The 12,920-nt window shown below is 36.6% G+C and overlaps 1 protein-coding gene across 5 annotated transcripts in view; it reads left to right on the forward strand.

Annotated features, from left to right (window-relative positions):
- Positions 1–12,920, forward strand: part of ARAP2 (ArfGAP with RhoGAP domain, ankyrin repeat and PH domain 2) — a 251,214-nt gene that overhangs the window by 65,162 nt on the left and 173,132 nt on the right. For all 5 annotated transcript variants that reach the window (XM_069068703.1, XM_069068712.1, XM_069068731.1 and 2 more), the window contains exon 6: positions 2,196–2,546. In XM_069068703.1, coding sequence (XP_068924804.1) covers positions 2,196–2,546 — 351 coding nt within the window. The remainder of the gene's footprint in view (positions 1–2,195; positions 2,547–12,920) is intronic.

Below are 12,920 nucleotides of genomic sequence, written 5' to 3' on the forward strand. Positions count from 1 at the left end.
CTCCTCTTAACACATAATGTCTGTGCAACATCGGGCAATTCACTTAATGGCATAGAACTCTAGGTAAGACACTAAGGCCTTAAGTTAAGAGAAGGAGCCTACCTGTATTGATAGAGGAATTTTCCTCATCTGGGAGTTCCATATACCAATGAAATCACAAGTTCAATTGCTATTCCTAGCGTCATCTAGCTTATTTCCTTTAAAGAGCTTTAGGGACTTATACTCTTTTCTTTACTTAATATGGTAGGAAATAAATATGGAGAAAATCTTTATTTCCATTTGACAGAGAAGAAAATTGAAACAAAGTGATAGACTGCGCTAGCCAGTAACATAGTCAGTAGGGGAATGGAAGACTGCAGCATCTTGTCTCCATAACCTCTTTGCCTTGTGTTTTCTATTACGCATTGGAATAGCTACACTATGTAACCAGTTCAATAGGGAATTGATAATAATATCTTACATTTCTAAAATGCTTTTTGGTTACAGAATCGTTTAATACACATTACTATAAATTTTCCAAATACTCTGGATGATTGCCTAACTCAGTGAAATTTTTGGTGATTATTTACTTGTTTCAAATTCCCTTAAAATTAAATTATTGAATATACCTTCTAAATGCATGGCAGAAACTTTCATTATGGCTGGATTTTAATGGAGAAAATTTTAACATTTATTTATTTATTTTTCTACACTATAATGAAATAGATGTTCCCTGTTGGGAAGAGAACTGGCACTTGGGGTTGGAACTCATTGACCTTCATAGTTTATGTTCTTTTTCTAGCACCTGCTTCGCGACTATATCAAGTTGGAACCTCTGTTTCCTCATTTGTAAAACTGCTAGTTTACTGGGTTGTCATGAACATCAAATGAGGCAAAGTATAAATCACTTTCTAATGGCAAAATGCTATGTAAAAATAAGATATTAAGGGAATCAGCATGGCACAGTAGAAAGAGCATAAGATTTGGAATCAGACAGTATAAATTGAAATATGTGACGTGGAATTTTGTTTAGGCACAAAACTGTGAATAAATCACAAACTATTATGGTTTCAATTTCCTTGTCTGTAAAGTAGTGCTAGAGCAAAATGTCCACATTATCAATCTCTCAGTTATTTTTGCAAACTTTAAGTACTATATAATTGTTATTTTGCGTTATTAAATATCACTATTCATACAAGGAATTTAACTTGACCACTCCACAGAACTTACTGTTGATAGAGTTTTATTAGGTTTTTATTTTACTTGTGTGACTAGATGAAACTATCTTATCTGTACTTCATCCTAGATTCTTTAAGGCTGACTATAGTATAGGCATCCTACTAAGCAGCCCTTTTCAAAGATTGATGCATATATTGAGAATTGATCCTTTCTAATTTACTGACCAGAAATGAAAGTGTTTTGCTGGTTTTTCTTTTCTTATAGTTGCAAAACAATAGTTACAGTTCTTAGCAGTGAAAGGATTGTCTTTTTAGAATGAGACATGAGGTATTTTGACAGGGTTAAGAGGAAAACCACGAAGGTAGCTACAGTGTTAGAGGATAAGGATCTGTGAAATAATGTTAGTGGAATAGCAGTTATTTATCCAAGAGAAAGGAAAGAGGCTGCTTAATAATTGTATCCCAACATATGCAAAGTATTATCATATAAAGGATGTCACTGTTCTCCATATCTAGCTAAAAATATTGAATTTATTAGATTTTGCATGGAAGAGGATTTTGTTGTTCAGGTGTTTTAGTCATATCTGACTGTCTGCGACCCAATTTTGTGTTTTCCTGGCAAAGTTACTGGAGTGGTTAGCCATTTCCTTCTCCAGCTCATTTTACAGATGAGGAAACTGAGTCAAACATATTAAATGAGTTGGCCAGGGTCACACAGCTACTCAGTGTCTGAGGCTGGATTTGAACTTAGGTCTTCCTGACTCCAGTTCCACTCTGTCACCCTGGAAGAAGAAAGCATTTAAACAAGGTATAGATTCATTGACATGGATCAGTGAGACTCCTCCAAAGTTCTTAAAAAAAAAAAAAAAGCAAAATGAAATACACCAGACCAGAAGATTAAAGTTAACCTGTCAAAGTTCTTTCCAGCTTATACTTTTATGACTGATTGTCCATAAAGAATTTTAGGGAAACTTGCTAATTGTGTGAGGTGATTGTTGCTTTCTAATAATCTGGTAAATTTTTCTTCATTTCATTCAGCATATATGATAACAGAATGAAAACGTGTGAAGACAAAGTGGAAGATATTTGGATTCCTCGAGAAGACAAAACTGCTGTTGCATTAGACTCTGCTTCTGAGTCAGAATATTCCACTGTGGAAGAATGTTTTAATAGTTTGAGAAGAGGAAATTCCAAGGCATCCAAGTCCAGGGCTCAAAAAGGGAGTTTGGATTTAGCTGCTAACAGGCACAGTTATCCACAAAGTTCCTTTAGTGGACTTGTTGATCAACCAACCTTGACCTCAAACTCCATATCACCCTATGCATGTTATTATGGATCATCATCAAAAAAAGTTAAATCAGGATGGTTGGATAAGCAATCTCCTCAGGGGTATGTATCAAATATTTCTTGTGTGTTTTGAGTTGACATTTCCACTTAGGATGATATTCATTTCTTCACGAAGCTGTTGGGATTATTTCTGAATGGAAATTTGGATGAGAAGATAAATTAAAGTATTAAATACTTCTTTATACTTTTGAATTATTGGACTTAACTAGAAATGCTGATTTTTTTTTATCTGATGTTTGTTGGCTTTTTGTATTCATACTTACCCATTTACTTTTCTCTTGGGACGGGAAGGAAATGTAGTATTGAGACCGTTTTATTTTTAACATGAGTTAATCCCATGGGCCCAGAAGGTTAACTTCTTTTGAAAATTGTCATTTAAAGTCTAACTAATCTATTAAACTTTGACTTCCAAAGAGTTTACAAATAAATTGATTCCTATCCTACTTAGGGTTTAACTTATACTACTGAAAATCATCTAAAGCACAATTAGTACTTGGAATATTGATACAAGAAATTTACTTAAGCTATTCTTCCCCATGTCTTTGTTACTTAATTAGGCTACACCTCTGTTTAATTAGTTTAACTAGTGACTTCTTAGAATATGCCTCTAGTCTATACTCTGTCCATTTTGTGTTATAATATTTCTTGTTCTCTCAATTATTTCATTTACTTCATTTATAGTGAGTCTCATTTATTGACAGATGAAATAATTTATACAAATAGGATATGTATGACTTTAGATGTGAAAGATGAGAGATTTTGAAATTAAAAAATTGAGGTTAGATGTGAAATGTCTTTACCTTGTAAGATAGTCTGTTCCATGACATTATATGTACCCAAGTAAAGTTTAAAAAACCATCAGTCAGGACTGTGGTTGAGGGGGTGATGTGAGGTGGAATGCTTAGTTAGCTAAATGGCCTTTAAAATCCCTGTTAACTCTCAAAATCCCATATTGATACTCATCAGTCTCTTATTTTTTTCTGGAAAAAACTATATAAAATGATTATGTGATTTACATAATGGCATACTTGAATAGTTTCCAGGTAAAGTCAAATAATACTTAGGGTTTTTGTTGTTATTATAAATTGGTTTCTGGGTAAGGGGTGATAAAAAGTTATTGTATTTGCAAATAATAACTGCTTCATATACTCAGCAAAATCATCTTAAATTATGTTAATGCCAAATATGTAAATACGTGAACATTATTGTGCAACTCTTAAGTGTAGACATTTATAAAGTGAAGCAGTGCAATTTGTAATCCCAAAATAATTTCCTTTTGCTGTTAATATGTAGTATTTAGTAGAGCCCTAGAAGTCTATTGTAATGTATTGAAAATATTCCCTAAAAAGCTAATTCAGGTGCAGATTCCATTTCTACTGTGACTTCCTGATTGGAAAGTCTTGACTTTAGGCCTGATAATGGACTGCATGTCTGCTATCTCAAGACCAATCTCACCAAATTAGGAGTAGGCTTCTCACTTGCTTGGTTGTAGGGTGATGGAAAATTCATTTACAGCAACTCTTAAAGGTTATTTAGTAACTGATGGTGGTGGTTGTGACCTGACCCAGTGGGGGTACTACCCACAATGACAAAGTCACACACCTTTGAAATATTGCTGTAATCTTATAGCTATAGTCAGTCTCAAGCTGAAGCCACATGTCCTAATTCTTCGTAAAACACCAAAGTCATTTAAAATGAATGGTAAAGAAAACATAATAAGAGATTAAATATCAAGATTTTCCCTCATTGCATTAAATTCAACAAATATTTATGGTGCCCCCAACATAAGTGTGCTCATACACACTTTTTTTGCTTTCAGTTTATATCTGGTATACCAGAACTACCGAAAGAAGATAGTAAAAGCTGGGGGGAAAATCCATGCTAGTTAGAAAATTAGCAGTTGACTTGACTTTATCTCTTTATTAGCTCTGTAATATTTTATTCTCTGTGAGTGTTTTCTTTTTTAATACCCTTTTTGCAGTAGTCTGGAAGTAAGGAGTCATCAATGAGCCATAACTTCTCTGTTTGTATACCTTGAATGGTTTTTCTGCCACAGTCGAGTTTTGATGTAGAATTACAAAATTGTCAGTCTTAGAAGAGACCTCAGAGATCATCTAGTCCAACTCTTGTTGACATGTAAGGATACCAAAGCTATGAGAAGGCAGATTAAACAGTTAATTGCTGGGGCTAGAATTGAGACCCCAGCTTTTTTTTTTCTTCTCTGAGTCCATTGTCTTATGGTTATTATCGAACTGCTTTGTAGTTATAATGGTTATGTTATACTACATTGTGGAGTGAATTAGGCAGATCCAGAGTAAGGTAGAGCCTACTTCAACAGGCCTTTTTAAGACCTGTTTGAAGATAATAAATGGTGGTGGTGGGGTGGTAAAAGGAATGGAATGGGGTGATAGAAAAATTCTTTCCATGTTACTTGCAAGAATTGATGAACTATTTGAGGACTTTATCTGTTTTCTTTTTAGAAAACATTTTATTGATAACATCTGTGTTCCATTACCTGTATTTCCTAGTATATCTTTTCTCTCTATCCCTTCATGAGAGCTATCCCTTATATCTGAGAGAAAAAAAAAAATAGGAGGAAGTTTTTGAAAACTGTACTCATTAGTAATAGGTAGGTGAGTAATTGGGCAGCTAGGTGGCTAGTAGTCTTGGAGTAAGGAAGACCTGAGTTTAAATATGACCTCAGACACTTACTAGCTGTGTGACCCTAGGCAAGTCACTTAACCCTGTTTGCCTCAGTTTCCTCATATGTAACATGAGCTGGAGAAGGAAATGACAAACCATGCCAGTGTCTGCCAAGAAAGACCTCAAATGGGATCATGAAAAGTTGGACAGGAATTAAACAACTGAACAACAACAACAAAGTGGGTAAGTCAAGGCAGGAACTCTCAGCAGAGACTAGGGCCAGACATCTAGGTCTGGTCATCATCTGCATTGATAATGATATTTTATTGAACCCATTGTAGCCAACAAGTGAAAGAAAGGAAGATGAAAGTGAATATTTATTAAGAACTTACTTGCTTGTCACAGGGAGTTACAGATAGAAAAAGTCCCTGCCTTCAAAGTGCTTATGCTGTTATTGGAAGAGATCATCATAAATGAAAGTTCAGCTATGGGGAATATGGCCAAGCTTGGAAATATGTGGTACAGATGACAAGGCCAACAGTCCATTCCAAAGCAATAGAGTTATTGACTTTTATTTAATCTAAAAAAGCGCAAAGAGGAAAATTCTAGGATAGAGCCTGGGGGTATGCTCACAATTAGTGAGTGTTGCAGAGGTAGAGATTGAGCAAAGAAGAGTGAAGACAGACCAGACAGGTTAGGAGAACCACAAGTGCAGAGGCATGAAGGAAAACTCAGGGAAGAGAGAATGTCAAAAGGAAAGATGGGCATCACTGTCAGATTCTGCAGAGAGCTGGTCAAGAAGGATGAAGACTGAGAAAAAGTCTTTAGAATTGGCACTTAAGAGATCACTGGCAGCTTTGGAGAGAGCAATTTTAGTTGACCAGCGAGGTCAGAAGCCATGTTATAGAGGGTCAGAAGAGGGGAGAAGGTGGACATACTGAGTGTAGATGGCTTTTTCAGTAGGATAACTTTCTAGGCAGCTGTCATATGTCCTTGAGTTTTTTCTTCAGTTCCTTCAACTTAGCCTCATGAAACTGGCTCAAGTTCTTCCACCACATTAGTCCTTTCTTGTTGACACCATGGCTTATCAGTGTTCTTCTGTTATTTTGGCACCTGGACATAAACAGCATATTGCAGATTTGATCTGATCAGGGCAGTTGTTATTGTCATACCCTTGTTTTTGGAAGTTATGATACTCTTTAAGGGAGCCCAAGATCACATTACCCTTTTTTGACTTCCCTGTCATATAGCTGACTCATATTGATCTTACTGTATACTAAGCACGCAGGTATTTCTCACAGTTGTATGGTAATGCCTCCCCAACCATCCTTCATACTTGTTTGTTGCACAGGAGCATTGAGCTATTGGGACATTTCTTATGATCCTTGGGAAGCTCTCAGAGAAGAAGCTCATTGCGATGCATTAGTATTTCTCAGAAGGTGTATCCATGCCATGGTTTCTCTAGGTGTTTATGAATTGTGCAGAATTCACATTTGTAATTGCATGCATGTTCACAAATCTTCCATCTCCTGCAGTATTGCCAACTGAAATGTTCAATGTGTTGTAGATCCTTGTACTAAATAATACTTTGACCAACATGTGTGCTTATGCATACACAAGCAGAGCACACACACATGATTTGAGAATCACTGGTTAAACCACTGGCAGAAAAGATTCAAGGCTATAAAATCCAGGCCTGGAACAGTAGCCAAATAGGAGTTTGAGTAGGAAAGTGCTTGGTCAAGTCAAGCAGAATGTTTAGAAACAGAGCAGCAAGAATCCTAAGATTGAGCAGCAGAAAAAAGTCAAGCAAATTGCCAGGAGTCTGTGAATATGAATAAATTAATGGTCAGTCAAAGACATAGAACTAGGTTTAAACCAAGCAAAACTTAAGATTAGCAGATACTGGCACAGTTAGTCTATGCAAGAACTTGAATAGGTCACATAGTTTGCCTCATATAGCCTCAGGTATTTTCCCAGCTGTAGCAGAAACCAATGACTAGTTTCCTAGGGTGTGGCCAGTGGAGCCCCTGGAGGCTCAAAGGTTGTTTCTGTGTCCCAGCTTGCCACACTTGAGAGAGACTAATCTCTGGGGAAAGTACTGTGACAGAGATGTTGGACTGTTTTGTAAAGCCAAATGGAACTGAGTTCAATCAGGTTTAGTAAGCATCTATGAAGTTACTGGAAGACTTCAGGCTAAGGCAAGAAGACCACTTATAGAGGGTGTTATAGGTGGGATTTTTGTTGAGTTGTAGATTGTACTATATGGACTCCCGAATTCCTTACTGAGGTTAGTCCGTCATTCTGTGGCTTTCTAAAGGTTCCCTCTGTCTGCTGGCACGCCTTTAAACACCCAAAGTTCACCTCAGCACAGTAATGTAGCATAGGGGTGGGACTCTTAAATCAGACTGTCAGTAAAACCTGTTTAACACAAAACACAAAATATCTGTTTTAAACAGTATATAATAATGTTTGAATAGATGGCACAAAGGTCTAAATGTTTCCAGACCTGGCTTAGCTCTCTTTTTCTTCCTGTTCCACTTTCATTGTGTGTAGCTATATACAGCCACATGCCAGAGTTTAGGTCAGGACTAGGAAAAGGTTAAGTGCTTGCAGAATTTTGAAAGAAATCACACTTATGGTAAAACTCATTTGATGTTATGATATGCCGTAATCACAATGTTACCAGGAGAACCATTAAACTATTTTCTTTGAGAAGGGAGTTAAAGCACTTTTTGAAGTGCCCACCAGAAATTATACACTAGAGCCCCCTAAAACCTGCTAGAGGGGACCCATACTAGGTTCCTTGGAAACCACCTAATAGGCCCCAATAGTAAAGAAATGTTTCACCTGTGTTGCTAGAAACATGCCACAGATTCCCACGGATTCAGGTCTGTTTCGCTTCCGTAGAAATAATACTAAGGCTTTGTTTCAATAGGAATAATACTGAGAATGCTTTGCTTCAATGGGAATAATACTGAGAATATTTTGCTTCAACAAGAATAATACTGAGAAAGCTTCGCCGCAATAGACACAATGCTAACCCCTTAGAAACATATTCTGTTGCTAGCAATCACATCGTCTATAAAATTATGTCTAACAGAAAGCTCGATGCTGTCTTTCGGTCTGAGAGGCAGTCCCAGCTGGTTAATAAACACTCCTATCAAATTATAATTGGCCTAGCTGTCCTGTAAATTCTCGGGGGTCCATTACACTTTTGGGAGGTGGGAAAAGGGGAGAAAAAAAAACATGAACAAAGGCATAGGGGTGTGTAGAAGCTGGGAAGAGGCAAATATAAGTGTAAAGTTAGAAAAAAAAAGCCCAAAACAAACACACCCCTACCCCCCCCCCCAAATTCCTAAGGGGCTGGATGGCCACTTATAAAGTATTTAATAGAGAGTATTCTTGTTCATGTATAAGATGAATTAGATAACCTTTGAAGTTCATTCCAAGTCTGAGATTCTATGATATTCTATGTAAAACATTCTGGGCGCCAGGAACAGTAACAACCAAAAGACCAGCCAAGTTCTTGACATCAAAGACTCTTTAATAAGGAGGATGGGGCATAAATATAGTTAACTAGAATATAAGTAGAATGAGATTATGGGAGAACCAGAGGTATAAAAGACTAGCATAGATTTGAAGAAGGAAGGCTCACTTAATTTGTGTTTTGGTGGGGAGAGGGGCAATGAAGGCATCATGGAAAAGATGGCACTTGAGCTCAGCATTGAAAGAAAAGGATTTCAACAAAGAGCTTTGGAGAAGTCCAATCCAGGCACAGCAGATATTATGAATAAAAGCATAACTAAAAATAAATAAGACAATATCATAGAACAGAATAGTCCAATTAGAGCAGAAAACAGAATCCATCAATAGGAATAGCATAAAATTATACTAGGAATATAGGTTGGAGTCAGATTGTGGAGTATCTTGAAAATAAGGCTAAGAAATTATTATTATGCCACTAAACGTTTCTCAGAAACTGACTTGATTAAGTTTATGCAATATGATGATTATATTAGCTATAGTTTGGAGGAGTGTCTGGAGAGATTGGAGGCAGGAAAACTGCTAGGATTTAAACTTATTCATGTAATTAAGGTAGCACCTGAATTAGAGTCCTTGCAAAGAGAATGGAGATGAAGTAATGAATATGAAATGTTGCCAAGTTGTAATCCATAGAACATGTAAATTATTGGATAGTGATGGGGGAAGTTTGAAGGATCTTGAAGATTCAAAGGTGACTAAATTGTTGTATGTGGTTGATAGGGATAATAGTGGTGCCATGAACAGAAATAGGGATATTGTTTTAAGGAGGAGGTTGGCAAGGTTGGTTAAGTTTGAGGTGTCAGAGGGTCAAATAAGTGAAGATGTCTTTCAGATAGTTGGAAATTTGGAAAGGAGTTGGAGTTATATATTTGCAAATCATTTGCATAACCAGTGCCATATGAGAAGATGAAATTACCAAGAGAAGAAAAGAGAGGTAATAATAATAACGATGATAAACATTTATGTAGCATTTACCATGTGCTAAATGATGTACAATTATTTCATCATTTGATCCTCACAACAACCCTGGAGACACTTATTTATATTTAGGGGGCAAGAGGAGGAAGAGGAATCAATGAAGAAATGAAATGAGAAAAGATTTATTAAACACTTTGTATGTGCTAAGTGCTAAATATACAAATACAAAAGCAAAGAACAGTTTCTGTCCTCCAAGAATAGGGAGGAATGTGGAGGTCAGGGAAGGGAACTTTGGTCTGAAGAGTTAGAATGAGTTGCATATAGCTTTTCAAGAAGTGAGAAAGTGTCTTAAAGTCAAGGAACCAAAACAAAATAATGTCATAGAGGCTATGGGAGGGAGGAAATCCGAAGAAAAGGAGATTTGTTGAATGCAAGATGCTACAGAAAAGTCAAAGATGATTAGGACTGAGAAGAGATCATTGGATCTAACAGTGAGTTACCTTCAATGGAATGATTTCAATAGGAGGAGTGTGGGTGGGATTGAAAGCTAAAGAGTATAATAGGAATGATGATAGCTGGCTTTTAAATAGTACTTTAAAGGCTTAGAACGTTTTAATGCATTTTCTTGTTTGGAATTCTTAACAATTCTGTGAGATAAGTACAGCTTGCATTAGTACTGCTTCATGGATGAGAAAAGTGAGGCTCAGAGAAGCTAATTATTTACTTAGGGATCTATACCTAATGAGTGTGTGACATTTAAAAAATTAGAGAGACACAATTTCTGGGTAATCATTTTATTAATTATGCTAGCAATAATTAATAAAGGGAGTCGGTGACAGTCCTGAATGCCAAAGATCCTTATGGAACCTACTCTATGCTTATGCCCTTGGAGGAGTAGGTGTTCTCGAAAGTGACCAGTCATCTCTGCTTGGTTAAAAAAGTAATGAGAGAGAATGCATATTATAATGAGAGGTGGGCCTATTCTAATGAGGGGCTGGGGGATATGAATATGATCATCTCATTTATTTCCAAACCCATCCCACCCCCAAGGCAATCTAATTAAAAAGAATTTATCCCCACCCAAACCTGATTGGAACACTGTGGTCTTCCCCACCTGGGTGGGGTCTGAACAAGATTGAGAAAGTCAATCCAGTCTTATTATCAGCACTATCTTGCAGATGCTGGCTTGACCTAGTAGAGAATAAATTTTCAGAAAGGAAAAAAAAATCCTGTGTCTCCCCAATATTAACAGTTAGTTATTTAATAATCATTTCTTTGAAGTGTAACCCCCTCCTCAGAAAAGAGTTTGGTAGGTAAAAAAGAAATAATTTTATCTTGTTAAATTAAACATGGGGAAAATAAAGCATACCTTTAACATAGAACTCCTAGTTGTTAGTTATTTTAAAATATTGGGAATTGATGTTCTCAGTCTTATAATAATTGACTTCTGAATTGCATTAAATAAGTCAGAATTTGAATTAAAGAGTATTTTGTTTTGTGAAAGGTTTATTATATCAGGATATACATATTTAAAACTGGGGATATTGAAACAAAGTACTGCAGCCCTTTTTATGAAAGCAGTTGAAATTCATACCATCTGCCCTACAAGAACCCTGGAGAATAGTCTATAGAATCACTTTGAATGATACTACACAATCTTTATAAATTATTCCACAAAAACCTTTTTAAAGAATCATTTCCCTACAGCATTCTGAAAGTATAATAAGATAAAAATGTTAGTATAATATGTTACATGTCTATGTTAACATTTTACTTGAAAGAAGGAAATTGAAAGTATTAAAAACCCCCCAAACTTACATATAAGTTGTGTACAAGGCAAATTTCTTTTCATTATACAAGACTGAAATTGGAGCTTATCACTCAAAAACAGTATCCTAATTAATGAAGATTGGAAATCTTTTATGTGGTAAAACATTTCAGAATCTATTTGATTTGATATTTGTGGTAATATTAAACATAAGCTATGTTACAACTCATTTTTACCTTAGCTGCCTTTATAAGTTTTCAAAATCTATCATTCATTCATATATTTTTAGCATTCTTTTCTTAAGTTTTGAGTTCCAAATTCTCTTCTTCCTTAGCCCCTCCCACACCTGCTGAGAAGTAATATAACAGTTAGTACATGTGAAATCATGTATAACATTTCCAGATTACCCATATTGCAAAAAATAAAGGTAATAAATATAAAGAAAGTGAGATTATACTTCAATTTGTATTCGATTCATCAGTTCTCTCTGTGGAGGTATACATGAGTCCCTTGGAATTGTCTTGGATCATTCAATTGATCAAAGTAGCTGTCTTTTGACAGTTGAGTCTTTCATCCTTACTGATGAGGTATGGGCTCTGGGAGCCCCCTTGAGATCTCCTTGAATCTTTGAGATACAGGCTCTGGGAACCCCCCTTGAACTCTGAATGGTCCTATTTGAGGCATTCGCTTGAGGCCATAAGCATTACTTTGTGGCTGGGCCCAAACCTGTTCCTAGACTTCCCACCCTTAAGCCTATCAAAACTATCAATCCACCCTTGAACTGGCCTAGCCCACCACTGTCTGAAGTCTCCAGGTAGCCTTCAGCACCTTTCTACCCTTAATCACTCATTGACCTCATTAACTCCTTCTGAAGACCCTCCCCAAACTCCTCCTCTAAACCACCCCTAGATTCCTCCCACAACCTTCTGTATATAAGACCCCAACTTGTCTCCATGTATGTGAGAGTGCCATAGAATGACATAGACCTAGCACAGTCTTACTCTGTGTCCAATAAAAATGAACTTTTGGGAGCTACAGGCATAGGGCCTGGAAGTCCCTTCCTCCATAAAGGAAGGTTTGAGAGTATGCCTAGAAAAACAAACAAAAAAACACCAAAAAGTACCTGAAGTTTTCCCAGTATGGGCTCCCAGAGCCTATATACCTCATCAGTTACAACATTGCCCTTACTGTCTACAATGATCTCCCAGTTCTTCTCACTTCACTTTGCATTAGTTCATATAGATTTTGCCATGTTATTTTTTCTGAAACCATCTGTATTAGCAACCACACTAGCACCAAGAGAATTGAAAGAATCTGGCTTACACTTCCAGATGGGGCGTCTGTCCTTGTCTTCCATTCTTCAGAAGCTACATACATATCCATGTTCTCCAAAGTAACCAAATAGGACTGAGAACCTGAGGTCAGGCTGAGCTTAAAATAGCCTCCTAGCTGTCTGACCTAATGGGACCTGAGAGGTCAACCCTCCCACCCCCAACACACACACACACACACACACACACACACACACACACACACACACA

This window comes from Petaurus breviceps, unplaced genomic scaffold (assembly GCF_028583685.1).
Source record: "Petaurus breviceps papuanus isolate PSGF00001 unplaced genomic scaffold, PetGlider_PUasm1.0 140, whole genome shotgun sequence".
Lineage (NCBI taxonomy): Eukaryota > Metazoa > Chordata > Mammalia > Diprotodontia > Petauridae > Petaurus > Petaurus breviceps.